The 24297-nt window shown below is 42.9% G+C and overlaps 2 protein-coding genes and 2 long non-coding RNA genes across 5 annotated transcripts in view; 2 read left to right on the top strand and 2 right to left on the bottom strand.

Annotated features, from left to right (window-relative positions):
* The window catches only part of LOC147258572 (synaptic vesicle glycoprotein 2B-like), a 38542-nt gene extending 26016 nt beyond the window's left edge, over positions 1-12526 (top strand). For both annotated transcript variants that reach the window (XM_086208496.1, XM_086208497.1), the window contains 10 exons: positions 721-854; positions 1236-1325; positions 2081-2194; positions 2309-2397; positions 3661-3736; positions 4149-4237; positions 6058-6191; positions 7007-7207; positions 7971-8130; positions 8219-12526. In XM_086208496.1, the coding sequence (XP_086064622.1) occupies positions 721-854; positions 1236-1325; positions 2081-2194; positions 2309-2397; positions 3661-3736; positions 4149-4237; positions 6058-6191; positions 7007-7207; positions 7971-8130; positions 8219-8402 (1271 nt within the window). In that variant the 3' untranslated portion in view covers positions 8403-12526. The remainder of the gene's footprint in view (positions 1-720; positions 855-1235; positions 1326-2080; positions 2195-2308; positions 2398-3660; positions 3737-4148; positions 4238-6057; positions 6192-7006; positions 7208-7970; positions 8131-8218) is intronic.
* LOC147258573 (uncharacterized) lies at positions 6921-11941 on the bottom strand. The gene is made up of 3 exons (XR_015116990.1): positions 11781-11941; positions 8183-8396; positions 6921-7008 (listed from the first exon to the last, which is right to left on the bottom strand). It is a non-coding gene; the product is annotated as an uncharacterized LOC147258573 (long non-coding RNA).
* A 35-nt stretch (positions 12527-12561) lies between the features above and the next one.
* LOC147258571 (aminopeptidase N-like) lies at positions 12562-23187 on the bottom strand. Its single transcript, XM_086208498.1, has 23 exons — positions 23042-23187; positions 21178-21275; positions 20577-20693; positions 20314-20500; positions 20075-20217; positions 19060-19196; positions 18606-18732; positions 17720-17874; positions 17532-17645; positions 17272-17415; positions 17012-17077; positions 16848-16913; positions 16406-16572; positions 16220-16299; positions 15990-16120; positions 15753-15808; positions 15007-15154; positions 14788-14879; positions 14367-14477; positions 14120-14287; positions 13885-14025; positions 13237-13318; positions 12562-13148 (listed from the first exon to the last, which is right to left on the bottom strand). Exons 1-23 carry the CDS (start codon positions 23185-23187, stop codon positions 12981-12983), a joined length of 2844 nt encoding a protein of 947 aa, XP_086064624.1. The 3' UTR covers positions 12562-12980.
* LOC147258570 (uncharacterized) lies at positions 22767-23741 on the top strand. Its single transcript, XR_015116991.1, has 3 exons — positions 22767-22826; positions 23006-23107; positions 23709-23741. It is a non-coding gene; the product is annotated as an uncharacterized LOC147258570 (long non-coding RNA).
* Positions 23742-24297: the final 556 nt, after the last annotated feature.

Here is a 24297-nt window from a genome sequence, read left to right as displayed (position 1 = left end):
TCTAATGGAGGTTAAATGATTCGTTCAGGTGCGTGTTTCTAAAGCACGCTGTGTTGACACAGTGTTGGGTGGTGATTGTGAAAAAGAAGCAGACTGTAAATGAGGCCATTTCTCTTCCAATAAAGGCACCAGTCTCTTTTTGAAGAACGGATATCAGGGCGCAAATCTTCATGTTTGTGTCTCTGACCTCCATTTTACTTGATCACATACAGTATTTACTCTGACACTGACACGGATGCATATATATATATATATATATATATATATATATATATATATATATATATATATATATATATATATATATATATAATATCATAATTTGTTAAATAACGGCAGGGCTCTATCTTGGCATTTAGTGCATTTATTTCTCTCTCTTTTTTCTGCATTTTTTTCACAACAGTATGAGACAAAGCTTTTCATTGGCTACAGTTTACCTGATGAAATAAAGGAAAGACGGTGGTTTACATGTCTTTGCTGCTTATGCCAGCGGGAGATTCCAGCTACTATAGCATTTACACATATAAAACAGTTCAGTCTTGACTTTATTTACATTCACTTGGGAGTCTGAGTGATTGTTGGTTTTGTTGTTTGGAGCAGAATGATGATGCCTCTGTTAGTACATATAACTCTAGCAATTACTGTGAATCTCAACCTAACAAAATATTGTGTCGGGGCAGTATCAAAAGTGTGTGTGCACGTGTGTGTCTGTGTGTGCAGGCTGGGGTTTTAGCATGGGCACCGAGTTCCAAATCCACAGCTGGAGGATCTTTGTCCTGGTTGCGGCTCTTCCTGCCATCACCTCTCTGGTTGGACTCACTTTCATGCCTGAGAGCCCGCGCTTCCTGCTGGAGGTGAGACAGCTGCTACGTTTTAAAGCTGACATTAATATTCCTGTGTTTTCATGTTTCATGTAGAACACTTTTCAATGCGTTGAAGGGGTAACAGTTGAAATGGTTCTGTGAGCATGAAATCTGGAGGAAATCTGACTGAATTATGCAAATGTACATCAAATTAGTTGGGTATTGGACGCCTGTACTTGGACCTGCATACATTTGGGTAATTGAGGTTAGAGATTTAATGATTCTTAGAACTGATTGAAACAAACTACTTTGCGCGCGTGCGTGTGTGTGTGTGTGTGTGTTTGTGTGTGTGTGTGTGTGTGTGTGTGTGTGTGTGTGTGTGTGTGTGTGTGTGTGTGTGTTTGTCTTTGTCTGTGTGTGTGCATGGAACAGAATGCTAAGCACGATGAGGCCTGGATGATCCTGAAGCAGGTCCATGACACCAACTGGAGGGCAAAAGGACAACCAGAGAAAGTCTTTACTGTGAGTACATGAAGTTTTTGAATTTGAAATATTTGAATATTTAGTGTAACGCATTCTTAATCAAATATTACAGTTTTTTTTTCTTTGTGGGTCATTTAAAACAGTCACACAATCTAAGAAGTACCTTTTCTTATATCAACAATAAACACAAACTTTATCAGGTTGCCCATAAACGAATATTCAGTTCAGCAGTGGTGAGTTGTTTGTTTAATTTGGTTTACTGTAACCAAACAGAACATGAGAAGTAAGTTTGAAAACTATGAGTTCTGTGTAAAATTAACTCACTGTTTATTTTATGGTGTGCAGCCTCACATGTGCATTCAGATGTAATGAGGTGTTCAGAATCACACCCCTGAAACGCAGATGTGACCAAAAAAACTGTTGTTTTAATGAATAGAAAGATATTCACACACACGCATGTCCCCTCAAAAGCTGTGTGTCATTCGTTTCCAGAGTGTAAAACATACATGATGTTTTTTGTTGAAGCCTGTTAAATGTGGCGGATGTTTCCTTTTTCATTCCGGTTAAATGAATGGAGGGAGGCTGCCTCTCACTGTGGAAGTCTCATTTGTACGTCAACAAAATATCTAAAAATGTATTTTTAGATATAGAATGAAAGAAAGAAAAAAACCGCAGGATCAGTTCAGTTGTTGTCAGGAAGAGACGGGAGCTGAATTAAAATGGAGCGCAGCAGACAAGAGCTCATAGAGATGCTGAAGGTCAAAGGTCAGCCATCACTTCTGAGTCTCTTTTAGGTGACTCACATCAAGGCTCCTAAGACAGCAGAGGACGAGTTTATTGAGATTCAAAGTGCAACAGGAACAGCAGTACAGCGCTGGGCCGTCCGCTCGCTAACACTCTGCAAACTGGTACGTACCGACTCTCTGATGATATTATTGGTTTTAAAAGTCAACATCAAATAAACTGGAATCGTGACTGTGTGTGTGTGGGGGGGTGGTTCATTGCTTGTATTTTCATCCCAGGTGCTGAGGAACGTAGCGTCTCTCTTGTCTGCTGAGTTGAGGTTTGCTACGCTCTTCATGGCCATCATCTGGTTCTGCATGGCCTTCAGGTCAGTTCACCCAGTCCTCTAACCTGTCTTATCTTGTATTTCCCCTATGTGTCGATGTATATATTATATACGTATTTCTACTTCATTAAAACGGTTGTGGTAGGGTTAAGGTTATAGGACATGATGAAGAATCTGAATTATGTCAATGGTTCGATGGCTGTAATCGGTTCAGTATGATTTGATGTCTTCAATATGAAAATGAAAAATAAGAGTAAACACAGGTGGATGGATCGTCTGTATTTTTAATTCATGTTATTTTTAAGAAGGTGGCAGCAGTTATCAAACGGTTCTCATCTTCCTGCTTTTGTTTCTTCATGCAGTTGGTAGAAGTATCAGGAGGAAAAAATGAACAGCATGATATTGGTGGGGAACTTCATTGAAATGAACAAAGAAACCAGTTTGAAATGCAATATGTTCATTTGTTCCTACAGCGGTCACGCAAATGGAGGATAGAATGTATGAATGGATCACATACTGGTTTTTAAGCAACAAATATCAGCATTTGAGGACAAAAAAAATCGATGATCGAGCCTCTATCCTGATTGTTAACAAGTTGTACTCAAAATGTCATTCTGTCCAACTCAGGATAAACACTATGTATATAATCATGAATATTCTATGGTCATATTCAACTTCATGAGAAAATTAAAAACTTTTAATTTGTGTTACATGGCCACGTGACCTACATGCAGTACCGCCAAAGCCCAACTGGGGGAAGAGCGCCTCCATAGTTTTAACACCACTAGGCCCTATTAAGCAATGTGTGGTGCCAGGTGGTTGGCAGATGGCGCTGTGTCTGCTGTGCATTACATAAGGGAGCAGCAAGAATCCACTGAGTTGGGTGTAGCAGGCCTGGGAGGAGGTGGCGGCCAGTGTTTCTATGTTTTCAGGCATTAGTAGAACCTCACTGCAGGCCTGTGTGTCAGACTGCTGCGCCCTTTAAATACACTTCACTCATGACTAAAGACCAGCCTCTTCTTGGTCTGTGGCGCTGACGTTTTCTGGTGTTCCAACATAGCAATGCACCACGGTTGCTCCAGACCACACCTCACTAACATGCTTAAGCACCTGCTGGAACAGACGGAGGTCACGTTCACGTGCCAGCTTCCAGCATGCTTAAAATAGGGCTACTGGGGTTACTGACTTTGAAAGTACTGCAGATTAGTTTTGTTTTCTTATTATTTGATGATGTTTTAAGTCAAAGTCTTAAGTTAGGTTGCGTGTTCCTCTGCACTTTTTAATGGATTGTGTCGTCCGTCACAGTTACTACGGCCTGTCTGTGTGGTTCCCCGACATGATCAAACACCTGCAGCATGAAGAGTATGAGACCAAAGTCATGGTAATGTCAGGAACCCTTCATGCTGATGATTGTGGTCCACACCCTCAAAGATTAGAGAACTTTTATCTTGTGCTGCTGTTATTAATCGCTCAGAGAGGAGGGATGTATCATTAACTCATGCAGCGTCTTTCCTGTCTGTTACGAACTCCATCCTGTCTTTATAGAGGAGCACAGTTTCATTAGGAACATCGTTCTGTTGGCTAGCAAACATCTGCTGGTTAACGCTTCATTTCGGGGGAATGTAATTGGAAATATAGTTTTAGGGAAGTTGTTCTGTGAGGCAGAATTTTTCACCTTGAGTTAAACATTAGAATGATTCATAAGTTCAAAACCATCATCATCATCATCATCATCATCATCATCATCATCGTTATCACCATCAGGCTATGATGACTGTTGCTCCTGTCTCTAGGTGTTCCATAAAGAACGAGTGGAGAACTTCCATTTTAACTTTTCTTTGGAGAATCAGATCCACAAAGAAGGGGAATACATCAATGACAAGTAAGTTACAGATTAAATCAAATGCTAGAAATCTGTCTCATCTGGCTGGATTGAGACTAATAACCTACACAGTCTTGTTCAGTTGAAGCACTAGAATAGGATCTTTATTTCCCTCCCCATCTTTAAAAATGTTACCGGACGTTACACGGAGACATCATGAGATGTTTTAGATCGAGTCGTAGTCTTGTGTGTGTTGAAGTGGGAACACACTTTAGCAGACACCTTGTTACACTGAACGTAGAATAATGTAGAATATCAACCATTTCATCCTTTGTTACCACAAAGTAGCATGTTATGTTTATGTGCATGATGAGACGCTGCACTGTGAAGACTGTAAACCTCAGACGGTTTATGTAAGCTTGGTGTTTTGATCATGGGGTTGTGATACTGACTGTACGCTATGTTTTGACTTAGGACGCATCCATATTCTCTCAAAGTGGGTGGATTTAGTATAAACAAAAAAACAAACAAAAAATCCTTGAGAGCATCCAGGAAGATTCTTCTCAGCTCACTGTTGACATTTTGGATGTTTGTGCTCTGGAATGTGTTTGACCATGTCAGAGGTGAGAAGTGTTCTGAAGCTTTTTGACGCCTCTGATGAAGATGAATGGTACTGGCTTTGCGTCACATCTGTACTATGTTAGCATCAGCGTTACCACAGGCAGAGTATGAGGCGGAGGGATATTTTCAGTGCACCACAGGGGGTGGGAGTACACTCTTTCATCCCTCCCAAGTTGTTCTCCTTTGAGAAACCACTCCAAAGTGATGCAACAGACCACCAATCTTTACTACTGTAGCGACACCTCCAGCTCTCTTTCTTCCAGAGGGATCTGATGATTCAGCTGCAGCATCGCCTCTCTGCCGCCCTCACCACTGTTTCCCAAAGTGAAATCGTCCCCTCGTCAGACCTCCTTATCGCAATATTCCTGACATCCTTTAAAACCTGCAGACACTTACCAGCTGATGCCTGTGTGCTGCAGACTCTCTGCTGCTCTCGTGGGTGCGGAGCAAGATTTTTTTCGATCATCTCTCCATATTTGAGCAGGATTATTGATGATACTGGGTGCTAAAGGCCGTAGTTTTTCTGACTCAGGATGCCATCGAGATAGGGCAACCCAAAAGACCCTCTCAATGTCCCGCTCTGCCTCCAATTGGCTCCTACTTGGTGCCTTCAGTTGTGTCGAGTGAGATGGATCAGAGTCAGAGCCAAGACTCACTCCTGACGAAGTATTTTTGCCCCCTACTGAGTTTCCTAAGACCACAGCTCATCACTGCATCAGTGTGTGGCAGTAGAATGGAGTTGTTGTGTTGTCACATCTTGACGTGATGAGGTAATCACTGGTGCGCCTCTTTTAAATCCCAAAACATCAGCAGTGAACTGGGAGAAAACTGGGCTTTACAACCAAATCTCATCCGTACATTCAAGAAGGCCTCTGCAGAACACGGTTTTCAGTGCAGATATACAGTACGTCCCACTACTGTATATTCATGGACTTCTATGCCTTTTGCAGAATTAGAGCCAACAGAATGGGATTTCACTTTCAAAAAGCATGAATACTCATGAAGGTTGCCACTGACAATCGAATGGAGGTTCCACCATGTCGGCTTTATTTCCATGATATCAGTGGTGGCTGTCCCAGACAGACCGTAATGACTATTCTGAAGCACCCATTCTGCTCATTCTGTCTCAGCACAGCAATAGAAGTCCCTGTCCATGTTTTCTTTGTCTATTGTTTTGTTTGTGTGTGTGTGTGTGTGTGTGTGTGCGTGCGTGTGTGTGCGTGCGCGTGTGCATGTGTGTGTCCATCCCACCTCCATAGGTTCATCAGTATAGAGCTGAAGTCAGTGAAGTTTGAGAACTCACTGTTTGAAGACTGTAAATTTGAGGACATCAAGTCCACAGACACAGTCTTTGAGAACTGCACCATCCGTTCCACTGTCTTCTATAACACAGGTGGGTCCAGCTGGAGCAGCAACCGCTCACGTCCTGACATGTTTAACCACTCCAGGCCCCAAAGGTTAAACAAATGTTTGCAGACTATCAAATCATTGATCATCAGCATTTCAATTGCACAGCATGTCACAGAAGGACATTCCAAAACAGCTTTCTTCCTTCTCTGTCACCTTTAATATGATAACTTGTGTTGATGCAATCCACAGATACAATATTACAATAAGGGGTTAAAAACTAATAGGTCTGTTATTAGCTTATTATTATTGAAGCCGTTATAGTGCAGTAATGAACCATTAATAAACTCTCCAGTAAGCCCTCGCTCAAACTTAGTCTGTAATTTGTGATTTAATGTTGATAAATGTTGTTTAGTTAATATTGTTGGAAAGAGTTCAAGTTTTCAAACAAATGATAAACCTCCAATTGTTTTCTGGTTTCAAATGACAAATTTGAACTTTGCCTGAAGAGAGGCAACAGCAGCCTCTGCTGGCAAAAGTGGTAAATTACAGGAAGCTGTTGTATAATGTGTTGATACATGTATCTAGGCGGTGGGAGTTCCAACCTGACTGTTTGAGGTTGTGTCATTAGGTGGTGTTACAGTTCAAATCCAGTTAAGCCTCAGGTGATGAAAGTTCCATAGTTCAAAAGGCTTGAAGAGAAAACCTAGATATGAAACCAGGCATACTTTGATGAGTCCCACCACCAGGAAAATCAGTTAAATAGTCCATAAATCAAGTAGTAGAATGTTGTTTCTTTGTGAGCAATCCAAAAACACTCCTCCGCCACCTCCTCGTTCACGGTCTTCTCATACTCTGTAGACCTGTGGGAGGAGAAGTTCATCGACTGTAAAATGGAGAACGTCACCTTTGAGCATAACAAGCATGGCTGCCACCTGGATACTGTTGACGAGAACGACGTGCTCATTTACTTGGTCAGCTTCCTGGGCAGTCTGGCTGTGTTGCCCGGCAACATCATCTCCGCCCTCTTCATGGAGAAGATCGGAAGAGTCAGGATTATAGGTGAAGTTTTTGGAAGTTTGCTTCTTTCTCTAAATGTTTGGCTATCAAGGAAGCATAATACTACTACACCTACTGGATATGTTTGCTCTGTGACAGCTCTACAGAGTTATGGTCTGGGCACTGAGCAGGTCAGCCCACTAGTTAGGCTCTGTTGTCCAGTTGAATGTACAAGCTTTTCTACATTTAGATGTCAGTCATAAATTGATGCTCTTAACATTTGGTATTATTTGTTCTGCATTTTTGATAATACCGTTGTTCCCATTATGTACCATTTGAGTAGAGCTAGTATCAAGTTGTTTGGATCCGCCCTGGTATTACCAGCCCCATTCCCACCGGCAACAAACCAGCTCAATCTGGTTTTTGTCTGCTAGGGGAACAGGTTTAACCTACATTCAGCCCTGGACCAAATCACCCCGCAGAAGGCTTGAACCAGGAACCTTCTTGCTGTGAGGGGACAGTGCTAACCACTGCACCACCGTGCCGGCCCATTTAGTAGACATTGAGTTTGAAGCAGAAAAAACAAAAAGTTTGTGCAGTCGGAAAACTGCATGAGACGACTGCTCACATAATTGCTCCGTAGACACACACCAAGCGCAGGTGGTTGAAATATGCTCTTTTATACTGGAGACCAGAATTAGTGTTTTATTTCTTTTTCGTTGTGGTTTCAAGCAGACTCAAACATCCTGGGTTTTAGTTCTTTTATGAGCTGAATTGGAGTCAGTTCAATTAACAAAATCATCATATTTATGTCCTAACTCCTCAGGTGGCTCCATGCTCATCTCAGCTGGCTGCACCTTCTTACTGTTCCTCAGCTTCAGCCAATCAGCGATCATTGCCCTGCAGTGTCTGTTCTGTGGCGTCAGTGTTGCTGCATGGAACGGCATCGAGGTGGTGACTGTGGAACTCTACCCTGCCTCGAAAAGGTAAACAAAAAGGTTCAAATGACAATAAACGGGTGTAAATAATAACACTGACATGTTTATTGTGACATATATCTGGTCTCTGCCTCAGGGCGACGGCGTTCGGCGTGCTGAATGCTCTCTGCAAGCTGGCAGCAGTTCTGGGCAGCTCTGTCTTCTCCAGCTTCGTGGGCATCACCAAAGCCGTCCCCATCCTGCTATCTTTCACCGCGCTGGTGTGTGGCGGCCTGGTTGCCCTCAAACTGCCCGACACGCGAGAGAAAATCCTCCTGTGAGCCGATGTGAGATCCACGTAAGGGAACGGGGGAGTTATCCAAAACATATCTGCTTTACTTCACTTGTATTTGAAAACAAGAATTGGAAAAAAAAAACTCACACCTACTAAATATCAAATGCCAAGCTCTGATTTTTTTTATTTCTCGTGTTCGTTTTGTGAAGATTTTAGGGCAAAAATGTTGATAATTCCACTCTGGATGGTGGAGGGAGAGGGCAGAGGGCTGATCAAGTTAAAACAATGAATTTATTTCGACACACTGTTAAATGACATGATGTCCATGGGGCTGAAGACTATTTTATTTTTGACCTGACGCTGATGACACATGACCTAACTGAATATCCTCATCACGTGCATGCTGGGGAATCAAGTTATTTCCTGGTCACGTTCGAGATCATTATTGTGACGGCTACTTTTTTAAGCTTCCTAGCAACTTTAGCGAGTAAAGTAGTGTGAGTAGAAAATAATTGGCGGTTCCACAAATAAGCCTGAATGTTGCATTTGTGAAAGAGGCAGTTTAAGTTTGGAGTTGTCTCAATTTAACACTTTTTTTTTTTTGACTCGCTCCTGCAGTGCTTCCACTTTACATCCGTGGCCAGCTTGTCTTGTTCTTGTAGGTCAGTTTGTGTGCATACGACTTTTAATATCTGTATCTATGTTTCATTGAACCAGCAATTATCATTAGAATTTAACGACTTATTTGGGAAAGGGAATGAGAATTAAATTTCAAAACGTTTTCACGTTTTCTATGATTTCTGCAGTGGTACTACTTGGAAGTGAGAGCACTTATTTATGTACGGAAGTCCAACAGTGTGTCCCTGGTTCTGTTTGTTCTATTTTGGGTTCAGTCTGATGTATCGTCTGATACGGTCTCTGTCTGAAGTACACAGATCAAATACGTCTGAGTAAACCTCTGTATATTTGTCTCAATTGGGAGTATTTTATCGAAGTTATCAGTAATTTGTAGGTAAAGCCATGTGAGAAAGCTTTTTTTTATTCTATTGCGTGTGCTATTGTCTCTTCTTTTTTTTTAATCTTCCTTCTCATGTTTACTCTTGTGCATGGGCTAGAATGAGTAATGTTGTTATAGCGCCCTCTTGTGGACGAAACAGGCAGCTGGTTTGATCTTCCTGATACAGTGTTTGCATGTTAAATCCTGCAGTGGACCACACACAGACTGCCTCCCCTGTTGAAAATGATGATACAAATATTGAGGTGTGTTGTCATATCATGTGTTACTACAACCGTGATGTCATTTGTCGTCCATCGTGTAAGGTTTAGTTCACACAAACGAAAACGTTGACGTTCAAATGAAAGGAAGTTGTAACTTTTGTCTTATTTGACATCATTTTCCATCTGTTCTGACCTGTGTGTTTATCTGGGCTTTGCAACCAACACGAGCAAACTGCTAGCATATATCTGTCAGACAACAAAGCAGCACTTTCAACAAACTCTTTAAAAACGCAATGCCATTCTAAATCTTTGAAATACAAAGCAGACAATGGAAGAATAAGACGCCTTTCGACTGCTGCTGCGGACAGCTGTCTCCCCTGGATGCTATGCTGAGCTAGCTTCAGACGTCTCTTGTGTGACATATCTCACTGAACTCACTCATTTAGCTTAGTCCAGCAAACACGTTTAGGTTCTCCTGCTCCGAGCCTTGACCGCCGAAGCTCAGCAGATATAAGATTTGAGCAGCTTTGAGCCAGGGCCTCGAACCCGGAACCTTCAAGGTGTGAGGCAACAGGCCTGACCACTGCACCAAATGCTAAACACCACAGAATACAGACACGAGCCGATCTCCTGTTTGTTTCAGGTTTCACGTCTTCCACACTTCCAAATTTGAACATCAACACAACAAAGTTTGAGTTTGACGTCAAACGTTTCATTTCTGATTTAAACGTGTCCAGCACCCTCAGGTGCGACGCGGCTGTTATGATTTGAAGCCCCTGTGTGATGTCACCACAACATGGCTGAAGCCGCTCTGCTCCGTGATGCGTCACTGTAAATCACTGTTTCTTGTCGTGTCCTAGATTACAATGAGCATCTGCACGTCTGCCTTCTGTAGAGAGGAAACCAAATATGATTTGATCGGTTGACATAAAGCAAACTGTCTTAGAATAAAATCATGGAACGGAAGTTCGATATTCCTTTTCCACAGCAGCCATTTTGACAGGACAAACACAGGTGGAAGTGATGTCATTGATCAAGGCCCTGTTCCTTCTTTAGAGAGGAATTTTTTTGTGATCACTCTTTATGTTCTTTTGAACCGTCTATATTTAATCTCATTACAACACGATTAACTCTCAAAAACATAATTCTGCATACAAATGAGACAGACGTGCGTGTGTGTGTGTGTGTGTGTGTGTGTGTGTGTGTGTGACAGGTCTGTTGTTTCATGTTGTACAGCCCAGTGTTGAATCTGTATTTATTACTAAAGGTTTTGTGCTGCGACTGCACATGTCAGTGTAAATGACTAACAGCATGTGTGTCAACATGTGAAAGTTTAAAACAAGCCGAGTTTGGACTGTGTGTGTGTTTTTGTTTTTCTTGAAAAAAAAAAGTGAAGAATTAGCAGCACTTTGACACAGAAATCAAGCATCACTTTTCGGGGTGAGAGAGAAGCTCATCAGTGTCTTCCAAAGAGACGTGGTGGAATAGTTGAGACCGATGGAGGCAGATTTGAGCCTGAGCCTTTTTTCAAAAATGACCGTGTGCTTCAGTGTTTGATTGACGGGTGCTTTGTTTGACATAAACCTCATTTTAACGTCGTCGTAATTTCTTGTCTTGTTCACCGAAAACGTACATTTTGTCCAATTGACTGCGCAGAGCTTAAAGTGTGTTATTCAGCTGTGGTTTCGCCTGCAAATGTGTGGGTTAATGTTTTACATTCTGATTAAAATTCCTCACACTTGTGCGGAACGCGCCCTGGCGCTGTATGCGTGTGGCTCGGAAGGTTACGCAATGGTTCGAATAAAAAGAAATCAATTTTTACAGAGCAAAAAAAAAAAAAAGTTATTTAAAAACAATTATCGTTCATGCATTAATGCGAGAATTGTTCCTCCGTCATAGAAGCGTCTTGCATCTCTCCGGTGACCCGTCGCCATCATCTCCACAAACGGCGAAGCTAATTCAAACTACCCAGCTTGATGCGGGTGATTTGTGAACTGTGGAGGCCCAGTCTGACGCTAAAAACATAACCTTGAAAGTAAAAATATTCCCTCTGTATATAATTATCATTATCAGAGAAGTTCTTGTGTTTTTTAACTTATCTCATTTTTCTTTATCAAGGCCTAAATTCTGTCTCTCATTGCCTTTGATGAGTAATGCGAGAGCTCCGTTCGTCGCTGAAATTCACAGCGATCCACTTGTTTCATACCTGCAACGGCCGGCTCGCCTCACCGATTCCTCCCAAAATAACAGCCTGCTCTCGGAGGTCAAATACGAAGTTCCCAACATCAGGTAATTACGGTATTACATTATTTGCAAGAGAACCAACCCAGCTTGCTCAGCGTTGCACCTGTGTGTCAGAAACTACGGGTCCCCTTATCCCTCCATCCCTCCATCCCTCGCAAACATCAGCAAGTTAATTTGGTGCTCATCAATTCTGCAACAAATTAACGATGTGGTTTTTTTTTTTACTCTCAAACCCCACTTGAGTAGAGGTTCTGTTCACTCCTCACGCTTGACGCCGTCAAGTCTGCTGGATTTTCATTTTATCGATGTCTGAGTTGTTCAAACTTGTGTTTGGATGAGCGAAAGTCTGGTTCATAAGCAGCTCTCCCATCGTGAAGATTCGCACTGATTGGTCAGTGCACCCGGAAATGTTGTTGAGTGTTTTATCAGGATTCACGGTGAAATGGTTTATGAATGCGGCCTATTTTTTTTATTATTCACCTTTAAAAATCTGTCGTTTCTGTCTGGTATCGACGCAAAAAATGTTTTTAAAAAGGGCACCATTTGTTTTCTTTTTTATTTGTATTTATTTATGATTTTTACATAACTGTCTTTCTTTTCATCGGTAGAGGAGGATTTCTTTACTACGAACCTGTGTGTGTGTTTGTGTGTGTGTATATGTGACCGTGACCAATCAGACCAATAAAAAGAGTTCATCAATGCACTACAGTTTGTCTCGGGTTCTTATGACGACGTCACTTACGCTGCGACGGAGTAACACACTGCAAATCCACTGGATCAATAGCGATGTCGTGGAGATTTCAAGGACATGTCTTAAAGCTATGGGGTAACAGTTACAGTCTGGAGTTAAAAGTTAAAAAAACAGATTAAAAGGTGACAAATTTCCAGTGCAGGAATGGCAACTCTCTCCAGTCAAAATGCAATCCATTCTTGATTCATGTTCTTTTTATTTTTATTTTTACTCACTTCCTCCTTCGACTGCCATCACTCCATAAATATACTTAACTTTTTTTTTTTTTTAACACTTTGCTGCTGCGAACTGTTTGCAATTTTACTTTAAATTCCTTCTTTTCTCTTGATGCCTCTCATCAGAAACTCAGGCTTCTCGCTCTTTTTAATTGTTGTTGTTTGTCTTTTATATGAAACCACTTCTCATTTCTGTTCACGGGCTCTTCTGGTGTCCAGCCTGATTGGTGAACCAGTCCAGGATTTCCTCTTTGTTCTGCTGAAGCCATTTGATATTCGACCTGGTCCTCTCTAAAGCCTGTTCCACAGCCAGAGACGCTGAACCAAACCCGTCCTCGCCGTGCTCCTTCACAAACTCCTCCAGCTGCCGGAGACAGTGTGGAGAAACTGTTCGGACTGACGGGGCATTCAAATTAAAATGCAGAATTGAATTTATCCCAAGGAGGACATACCTGCTGTAGCTGAGCTGGTGTGGAGAACCGTGCTGTGACTCCACCAATCATAGAGGCAAAGGAGAAGGAGCCCACCCCGTATCTGCAGGAGTGTTAAAGCAATGCGTCACCAAAAGTTTCCATAATAATTTGTCTCTCACATACAGAGGAGGAGTCTCAAACTCTCAAATATATTTTCCCCCTCTGGCGACTTTAGAACTTAAAGAACTAGCAAAATATTTTGAGCTCTAAGCTAATTTGCATCGACCTAATCACATATCATTGGTGTTTTCTGAATTTTGGAATCGCCTGTGAGTACCTGAAAGGCAAATTAGGCTTTTTGGATAAAGTAATGCTTCATGTACAGTAAAACAAGAGCGGACCTTCATTCAGCATCAGGTGGGAAAGTGCAGACACATTGCATTTAAAAGTTAGCTGTTTTAATATGTTCCCCTTGGTTTCTATGAAGCAAACATCCTCCAGTGTGAGGTGTTCGGATTTCCTCTGCAAACTTCTTTTCACATTCATGAAAAAGTGCTTTCATTTGGATTCACTGTACTGTGATGAAGGTTTTCTTAAAAGCCCCCTGCCTTCACTTCAACAAACCTTATTTGTTGCTGACAGGCTTCGGCCACGTGTCATTTGCACACAGATTCAAATCCCACTCACTGTGTGAACATGTATTCCCACTGTTCCCTGACGAAGTCCCAGGCCAGACTCTGTCCAGCTCTGTTACTGGCGACGGACGTGATGACCGAGGTGGCGTCCTGCTTACGGATCATCGCTGGGTTTAACGTGTAAGACAGATACCTGTAGACAATTAGAAAAATACCCGGGTATCAACAGGCGCGCTTGGCCCCTGTACACATTTACATGACAACATGGAAGAACGATAGACACTCACCTCCGCAGCAGTTGTGTGTTGCTGGGACAAGCCAGCGCAGACATGAGTTTACTGGCCTCGCTGGCTGTAGAAGCTTTCATGAACTGGGACCAGCCAAACTCCCACTCGGCCTCGTCTCCAGCAGCAATGGCACTGCAGTAAACTGCAGAGCGCAGGTTGGGATGGATCCTGGTGACAAAAAAAAGGTGATTTAACATAAAAGTTATTCAAAAAACAAAGGATGATCAGGATAATAGTACACACGTACACATTTTCTTGAGGGTTGTTCATCCACTGTTTGAACCATGTGCTGGTCAGGTTTTGGCACTGCGTTACTCCAGTACTGCAGGCCATACGGATGGCATTCACCTGGTTATACCTGCACCAGAGCAAACATGGACGTTGGTCAGCTGCTGCAATTTACAGCCACTTCATTCATATCCATAGAATCAAGTAAAACCCAAATCGGGTCATCCCCAAAAAAACTGAAATGCTATGGAGTGAGGAACACTGAGACCTACATCACAAAGCACCAACCAGTGAGAAGTTTCAACGCTCAGAAACTCGTTTTTTGGCAGTAGTTTTTTTTTTTTTTTTTGTGCATATCTTTTACACTTCCAGGGGTCACACTTTAAGCTTAACCCCTCGTGGGGGCTTCGTCAGATTCAGATTCAGGGGAGTACACTCACTGATCGGTGTGTTTGTCCGGAACCAGGGTCCAATCTGACGTCATGTTTTGGAAATACAGGTAGAGGGGAGTTACCAGATGCTTCATGTACTCCTGCAAGTGTCACACACAGGTACAATTAACATTGCTCTGCTCACCTGAGAAGACAAACACGACGATTGTTTGATGTGTCAAGAAAATGTTTTATGTCTAAATGCAAAGAAAGAAAAGAGCCCTGCACCTGCATAGGCGGGTAGACTTCAGTTTGATCCAACATGAGGTAATAATAGTGAAGGTTATCCAGAGCAGACTGCCAGGGAATGTATTCGGTCTCACCAGACAAATAAGAAGTTGTTCTCAAAGCAAGCGTGGAGGACACCAGCTGAGCCCTGCAGACGTGACAGACACTCGTACTTCTGGTGATTTGATTGAAGGTTCACCCAAGTATAGATTCGATGTTTGTTTTATTTCTTTATTTGGGCAAAGGGAAATCTTTGTAACATCTGTGTAATCATGCAAGTAATCTCTTTAAGTCTGTAAACTGATTAACTCAACATGTGTGCGTTGCTGGAGCCTGGAGGAAGTCTGAGGTCTGAGATGGCGGCAGGAGGGACTGAGATGAGAGTCGGGTTTTGGGGTAGTTTTAGATGCTGCATGGTCAGGTTGTCATTTAATCATCTCAAAAGCCATGGCGCCGCCCCTCAACCAGACTCGGCACCAGCAAGAATAAACTACAGTCTAACACTCTCTTTCATTTCCATTCATTTGTTCTCTCCACATTAAATCCTTCATAACCTCTTTTGCACCGCTGACAGGTTATAATTTAAAACACAGATCATTATGAAATTTGGCTAAACCTCAACAACCTAAATGCTAAACTGGCAGATTCTATGCCATCTCACACCGTGTATCGTTCTGTGCTTCCCGGCACTTTCTAACGTTGGCTCCTAAGTAAAGAGGACTGAGTGTTCTAGAGAGCTCACCTACCTGGCCAGATTGAAAGCATCATCCACAAGCTGGGCTCTGTTTAACAGTGGTATCACCTACACAACAGATGTCAAGAGTCAGGATCTGTTTATATAATTAGCCTCCCATCAGTAAAGAAAGAAAGAATGACATGTGATGTGAATCGAAAATACAGAGAGCAGGAGAAACAGGAACTACTGGGCTGTATCCACAAAGACAAATAAGACTATCTACCCATTAGATCGTAAATCCTTGTACCTGATGTTCTGCTCTAAGCTGCAACAGGAGTCTCTCCCAGTTTCCCAGGTCATAGTTTACCCGGTAATAACCAGTGACGTTGATATTAGCCAGAACCCACGAACCACTGCTCCTCATGTCTGGGTTCACAGCTGAGGGAGTAAAGAGGTCAGCAAAACATACTTACAATATACGTACTTTAAAACTTCTTATTCTGCGTATGCATGAATCCATAGCTATACACTCTATACCTGTCTTCTCCATCAACCACCAGACATCTGTCTGATGCTCGCTGGACTTCATCCACCAAACAGGAACCTGCCACTCATAGCTGAAAAGGAGAGACACGAGTTCATCGATGAAAGTTGGTAAGATATTGGAGGAAAAGAAATGCCCTTCATGTGTTTGACAGTGAGAGACAGGACAGTACTGCGTACCTGTTAGGTACAGTGACGTTAGACTCTGGGTCGAGCAGGAAGTGCCTCTGCGATACTTCCCCTGTGGCAGTGTCAATGTTCACCACAGGGAAGCCCATCTGCAGCACCCAGCGGTTCATAATCTCATGAACTCGACCGGGAAGGGAAACATTATTGGCTTTCACCGCCTGTTGACAAAGGTGTCACAAAGTAGCTTATTCATCTTTTAACAAATGTTTCTGCTCAGGTATTTACAGTATTTACAACCCATTGTATAGTTTATAAAACAAAAAAATCCTTCAGCCTTAGAGTGCTCACTACCTCACTACGGCACATGTTGATTTTTATAATTGTATACTCTACACTGATGCCTTTGTTTTGCAGCTTTGACAGAAACTCTTAAATATGTTTTAGCACTGATGCAGGTGGATGTGAGGTAAATAGGAATCAGACTCTCTCTTACCATTTCTAGTTTGTCCCATAAGTCATTCCCGACTGTGTTGCTGTAGGCAAATTGCTTGAGGTAACTCTGCAGATGAAAAAAACATGCCGATCATCGATGAAGTAATGGATCGCGGCAATTTTTAACTGAATCCAAATCAATATCATATATATAGACACACATACACTGAGTCCCTGAACAAACACTCGCTCTGAGAGGAAACCAGACAGCATCCTCAACACTGCTGCACCCTGAGGACACAAAGACACCAGCACAGAGGTCACAAACCAGGAAAAGGTAACTGAAATAGTCACAGATGTACGGTAAATCCACTCTTGTCATGATATCAAAATATACAATATAATGTGGCATAGTCAAACGACACCTCTGGCTCGGTTTAGAAGCAGAGATTTGAGTTTTGTTGTCTTCTGGGTCAAAGTGTTACCTTGCTGTATGAGATGGTGTCAAACTGTTCCATGATCTGGTCTGGCAGAATGATACTGTCTTCTTTAGATGACAAAGGATGAGAGGAGGCCAAAGCATCAACTGCAAATGCCTTGTGGATGTCATCAAGGAGGATCAAATCTTTCTGGAACACAGCATAGAGGCAGGCGTTCTAGTGCGACAGAAATGCATTCAAGGGGATAAAACCTCTACATGTTGACATTTTACAGTTTTGACCTAAAACGTCAGAGGAGCCCTCACCATGTTCCAGGCTGGCTCTGCAAAATCTGCTCCCAGATAAGACACGTAGGTGGCAAAGCCCTCATTCAGCCAGACCTCGTTCCACCATCTCAGTGTCACCAGGTTTCCAAACCACTGCACCAGAGAACCACGGCTGTCAAACCTCGACTGGTCAGTAAAGTAAATTGTGGTCAGAATAGTCGGCTCACCATGTGTGCTAGTTCATGAGCGATGATGCTGACGGTGGTCTCTTTATTTCTGTTGGACGAGGTCACATTGTCATAGAGAAGTCTGGTTTCTCTGTATGTGACCAAACCCCAGTTCTCCATCGCCCCAAAATAGAAATCTGGTAGAGCAACTTGATCTGTGAGGCGGAGAAAACAGGTCAAAGGAACAGAAGTCAAGGCAGCAAAGAACACAAGCAGTTATCGTGAAAGAATTCTCATATGAAAAAATGATTTCTTTCTCACAAATTTTGTTCACAAATGTATTCAAATCTGTGTTGAGGCACTTCCCCGTCACCAAGACGAACCCGTCTAGCTGACAGGTGAATGGTGTCTTGGACTGCTCACAATAAACAGACTCAAATATGAATATTGCAGAAATGTTCTGCAGAGCTGTTGCACATCAACTGAATGTTCGTTTTTACCAACACAGGTCGTCTCCAACAGTGTTTCCAAGTATGCTACGCCACATCCGGCTTCCTCACCAAGAAGATGGTCGGAGACCAGCCGCCCAGACTGCTGATGCAACAACCAGTTTGCGCCACAAACACATTTCTGCCCAGAATGTTTCAAACCACCTCAGGGAAGCTAATCAAAGAGCTCGGCATCCACTCCGGTACCCTGACCTCGAGTGGGCAAGAGCTCACCTGTGATGAAACCTGGCACTTTGAAAACGTGCTCTAATAAGGATTTTCACTGTGAATGTGAGTGCATAGCAGAATGGAAGTAAACACATAGATGTGTGTTAGTAGTGAGGTGGACAGTTGCAGGCTGCAGGGTCAGTGTGTTCATAGGTGGGCACAGAAATAAAACCATGTACAGCCTCATCCAAGCACAGCTGGTCTTCAGAGGAGTTTCCATGCAGGCTGACCTGATTTACTCAAAGGGTAGGAGATGTTGTAGTATCGCTGAAAAAAGTCGAGTACAGGTCCAGTCACGTTGAGTGCGTAGTCTCCGTGTCCTTGCTCAATAGCCTTCCTCCGAGCCCAGATACGGATCTGAAAACGCAAGAGCAAACACTTATGAGATGAATTTGTACCGTCTGTTTGTAGCTCTAGCTGAGTGAGCAAAACGGTTCAGGGGCCATTTTGCAGAAACTTACGATCTTCGTTAAGATACACATTTTTACAACCCTTGGGTTCATTGTTTACTTTTAATCTGTTCCCTTTATCCCTTTATCCTGTCAACATCAGATTGGTCTTCGCCGTTAACTGTTCCAGCAGTTACTGCGGTGCCATGCAGCAATTACAGATGTTATTACATATTTTTGAAATACAAAATCATTTTTTAATCGTTTATAAGCCTCTCTCAACTCTGTCTTTTACCAGCGTGTCTCCTTGTGTCGCTCTGAGGTGGCTGTAGTCAGAGACGACGATGGCCAGAAGGTAAGTGGACATTTTCTTGGTGGGCTCAAACCTGGTCTGCGTGACCTCTACGCCATCAATAGTGATGTTTACGATATCTGAAACAAGCACAGAGACACAGAACTGCATGGATGGCAGAATAATGGGATACAGTTACATTTCAAACTAGTCTGTAGGAACAACTGTGTTTTTCTTGGTTTTTCATCTTACTTTGGTTTTGTTTATTTGAGATACAATGTTAAATTTATATTTCAGTCTAAATGTATATTTTGCCCTTCAAATGCAAGTAGATATCTTGAGCTCACAGAGATTTATTTTCCCCTCCTGCATCACTTATCTGTGACTCCAGATTCTAGAGAATGCCATCTACTTATATAAAGCAGCAAAATTTTACAACCCTTCCAGTGCAGCACCAGACCGGGGCCAACACATAGAGACAGACAACCATTCACACTCACAGTCACACCTACAGTCAATTTAGAGTATCAATCAGCCTCGTCCCCTCTTGATGTCTTTGGACTGTGGGAGGAAGCTGGAGTACCAGAGAGAACCCACATAGGAACAGGGAGAACATGCAGACTCACACAGAAAGATCCCGTGCTGGAGCCGGGACTTGAACCCTGAACCTTCTTGCTGTGAGGCGACAGTGCTAACCACTGCACTACCGTGCCACCCAATTTTGTGGTAAATTTTGTATGTAATTTGTATGTATTCTTGGATACTTGGATTACTGAACATACGGCTGAATACAGGAGACATGGTTTATACCAGATGATGCGCTTGAGAGTTTTAAAACAGCCGCTTTTGGACATTTTTGCTGCTGTTTTTCCTGGCTGTTAATCTGGCCTCACTGCTGAATTGCCTGAAGTTCTTCTTTCACTCACGCGCTGGATCCTTGTATGTTGTTTTCATGGATGGTTTAGTTGAACAGTTTTAAATATGAGTGTAAATTTTGTTGCATGTGGTGAGCCCCGACCTCTCTCCATGCCATTGGACAGGGCTACAGTTCCAGGGGGGTGAATGAGAGTGATGTGAAAAAACGCTTTCATTGCTGGCTCATCAAAACATGGGAAGGTCTTTCTGGCATGGGTGGGGTGCATCTGAGAGGTGGCCACAATCCTGTGAATGAATGAATGAATGAGTGACCTAGTCTGAGCACAACACCAAAGATTCAGTTCTCACCAAAACGAATCTCAGGAGAGAAAGAGAACTTACTTTTGTTCCCCGTCCTCCTCGTATTCACTCCTGTAAAATCCTGCTAGGTCATCAGAGAGTTCTCCAGTGAACTCGGTATACAGCCGATACGTTTGTCCTTCATGTAATTTACCGTTCAGATGGATAATCAGGTACTGAGTCGTCAGCTGCAGCCTGGAGGACTTAATACTGGGAGCAGATCCCCCACCTGGGAAATAAACTTGTAAAAGTGAGGTATGCATGATGAAAGCTTCAGTGTGTGTGCGTGTGGGTGTCTACTTCACCTGATGCAGTGAGCATGGCGATGTGTGTGTCCTCCAGTCTGGTGTAGTTGAGTTTGTTGGAGTGGATCAGGATTAGATCTGTTTCTGATGTACAGACGAACTCCACGGTGGATTTACCTGGTGGAGCCATGGAGGGAAGGCAGGCAGGAGAAAGTTCTGTATTATCATCCTGTTTGGACTGCAGTTATTTTGTGTTAGGACACTGATGTCATAATCAATGTCAGGTCTCTTTGGTTTTGAACTTTGCATTGTTCCTTGTTTTCTTTAGTTTGTCTGATTTTCAACAGAACCCAGTTTTAGTTGTTTTTTGTATTTTATTTTGAAAATCACTCTCCTCCTGCATCTTGGTTTGGTGTACTTCCTGTCTTTGGCTATTTCCCTCCTCTTTTGTATTTCAGTTTTGTTCTCTGTCTTTGTCGGACAGTTGCTGCTTATCCAGTTGTCCTCCCTTCTTTTGTCTGTCCTTCATCCTTGTTATTTCTCCTGCTGCAGGGTTTTGTTTAGTTTATCAATTTTTTTTTTCTTGATTTCTAGTAAATCTGCTTTTTCTTTGGTGAGGTGGAACACATCTGGTCTACGGACTCGTCTCATTTTGAGTCACCTGTGAAAAAGTAGAGGCCAGTGCTTGGATCAGGACTGAGACGAGGCCACAGGGTGATGTTGTAGTGGTCAGGCACCAAAGCAGAAGGGAGACGGTATCTGAGACACACACACACACACACACACACACACACACACACACACACACACACAATTTGCAATTAGAGAATACACAAAAAGTGAGTTTATCATTCTGTCCTCAGACCTTCTTGTGGTGTGCCTATTAAGACAAACTTTGTGTGTATGTATACAGTATACACAACACCCGTCTACCCACAGATTCCGATTCATATTTTATGTTTGTTTCAGAATTGCACACACTCTCCTCAACACAGCTGGCTTGGTTGTCTTTGCTGGCTCTGTATTCATCTCTATACTGACAGCTGCTGACAAAGCGTAGACAGAGCACATGTTGTGGTCTATGTGTGGACCAGAACAACTTACGCATTAATGAAAAGAGAGATTGTGTGAAGATGACTTTAGTGTGGATACACTCAAGACATTCTGTCTGTATTTCGTTAACAATGGTGCAATTAGAGCATTGCGGCAAAAATGTAAAATGGGCCTCTAATTGCAGAACACATACACGATCCAAGTGAAACTACCAGGTCATCCAGTTACTCATGAAGGATAAGACAGAACGAGCGCCGGCTCAGCTCAGCTACGATCCCCTCTCTGAGATTTGCACCGATCTCTTTGTTGCTGCTTCCTCCTGTTTGCTGTCTTGTTCCCTCCTGTTTTAGTGAGGAGCCTCACAGTGACTGCCCAGTCACCCCCTTTGGTTGGCGCTCGCCCTTCAGTCTTCACTTAGAGGTTTCTATCTTTATTAACTGTTGGAGGAAAGTTGTCCACAGATCGTTGGGATTCCATCAATTCTAAGTGTAACTTCCTGCTGTGGATCTCCAAATGTCCAGTGTTCCCTCTCAGATCCCTGCTGTGTTTCTGGAGTGACTCGGTTTTCTCTAGCAGGCTTTCATACGTGAGAGTGCTCGCTCAGCTTCCCGTTGCAGTCACTTAGATCTGCTTTCATGGAGTTTAGTTGAGGCTGCACTTAGTCGCTAACAGCATTTATTTCCTCTTTTATCATGAAATGGTTGAGATTAACCACCTCCCACAGGGACTTGACTTTTGTGCACTGACTCTCCATTGTCTCAATGCGGCTCTCAGAAACTTCCATTTTGTGTCGCCAATTTTTTATTTCTCCCTTGGATTGTTAAATATAATTTGTAGTTAGTTCTTTGCTCATATTGATCTTATTCACGAATTCGGGATGCTCCGCTGTCCAGTGTGCCCAGGATGGAGCCTCATCCCAGGGCAAGTCATGCAGTAACGACCCCTGAAGGACCAGGAGAACCTCAGGTGAGCTGCTAGTGGAAGATATTTGTGTCCATCTGAACTCATTATTCTCAATAATCGTTATCTTTCACCAATCACAGCCTACTTTGGGTTTATGAGGGCAATAAAGAGAGAAGATCCTTCAAATGCATGCAAGAACATTGCAGGCCCATAAAAATAATATTATTACCATCCCTTTTCTGTACTGCTTATCCTGTTAAGGGTCGCGGGGGGGCTGGAGCCTATCCCAGGTGACATTGGGCGAGAGGCGGGGTTCACCCTGGATGGGTCGCCTGTCCGTCACAAGGCCATCAGGTATTAGCGGCTCAGTATCTTGCTCAAGGATATTTGGACATGGTCACCGGGGGAAGTGAGGATCGAACCATTATTATTGTTATTATAATTTTTTTTGTTACTGCTATTATTAGTACTACTACTATTAGTATTCCAGGATTATTGCTTCATTGTTCCTCATCATGGCTTCTGTCTTCAAGGCCACAGATCTATCAACCATGACATCAATATCCTACCTGTCCCAAGGAGCTGTGACATCATCATCATCTCCTCCTCCTCCTGTCAGGGTAATAGTCCACAAGGTAACAATGGTTGCCACAGAAACCGAGGCTAAGACCAAAAAAAAAATGCACAGCCTGCTGGTTCGACACCTTTTTGCCATGATCTAACAGATAAACACACTCGCACTCACTCACACACACGCACACACACGCACACAAATCCAGGTAGAATCAGTGTGACTCCGAGGACTAAACCCAGTTAAATAAGTTTGATTAAATTAACACTGAGCCTGTCTGCTCTCCTGAGTCTCCGATCTCATGCTGAATGAGAGGTAGCAGAGATCTCCAGCTTCTAATGTCCAGCCCCATTCCTCCATAATTCACTCTCTCATTCAGCCTCTCACTATTTGGAAAAAATGGATGATATATTAAGACAGAATTGCCCTCGGAGCAGTGATAGAACCAGTTGATAACCATCTGCTCAGAAGTCAGATAAGAATGATATATTATGTACAAGTTCATGTTCCCCCAGTGCTCATAAAACACGACCTGTCTGCTGAGAGTTCACACGTGTGTGACGTAAACACGGTGTTGTCTTTATCGCACTGTGTTCATAGTTCTGGCTTCAGATTTGCTCAGAGAACTGTCAACAAATGAAGTAAAATAATCTTAAATATTTCAGTGTCTTTTACTGCTCTGACAGACCTGAACTTCAGATTGGTCTGATGTCACAGAGGAGACCTTCTGGGCTCTCTCACAGGAAAGTGAAACGCACACACACACACATGCACGCACAAAGGTTGATTTCAAACTTCCCAAAAGAAATTTTGAATTCCGAGAAGAGATGATCAAGGACTTGTTGACAGTTTTGAGCAGGACTCTGGATGGGCGGCCTTCGGCCTCAACCAGCCTGGGCTGAGAGACAGGGAGGGAGACATGGGAATGCAAACATGCTGGGGATCAGATTGAGATGCAGATGAAACCTGATACATACCTGGTATCAATCAGGCAGTACAGGTAGGTGAGCGACACGTCACAGCTGAACTCAGCGGATTCAGAAGATTCACAGCAGAGGAGATGATCTCAGAAGGATGATTAGGTCAAGCCTGAGCCAGGACTAACATACGGCTTTTATTAGTATAGAACGTCTTTGCATTTATTTTTCCTCACACAATCAGGTGAAGACAGATCAAACAGTTGGGCCTCTCGTATCTGTTAACATGGAGCTGCCAAGGTAGTAACCAGTAGCTGTATCAGCAATATTGTGCCCT

The sequence above is a fragment of the Aulostomus chinensis genome, chromosome 7 (genome assembly GCF_037954235.1).
Source record: "Aulostomus chinensis isolate RoL2024-O1b breed Wild chromosome 7, RoL_Achi_v1.0, whole genome shotgun sequence".
Taxonomy (NCBI): Eukaryota; Metazoa; Chordata; class Actinopteri; order Syngnathiformes; family Aulostomidae; genus Aulostomus; species Aulostomus chinensis.
Note: the sequence above shows the minus strand (reverse complement) of the source record. Positions and strands in the feature narration are given on the sequence as shown.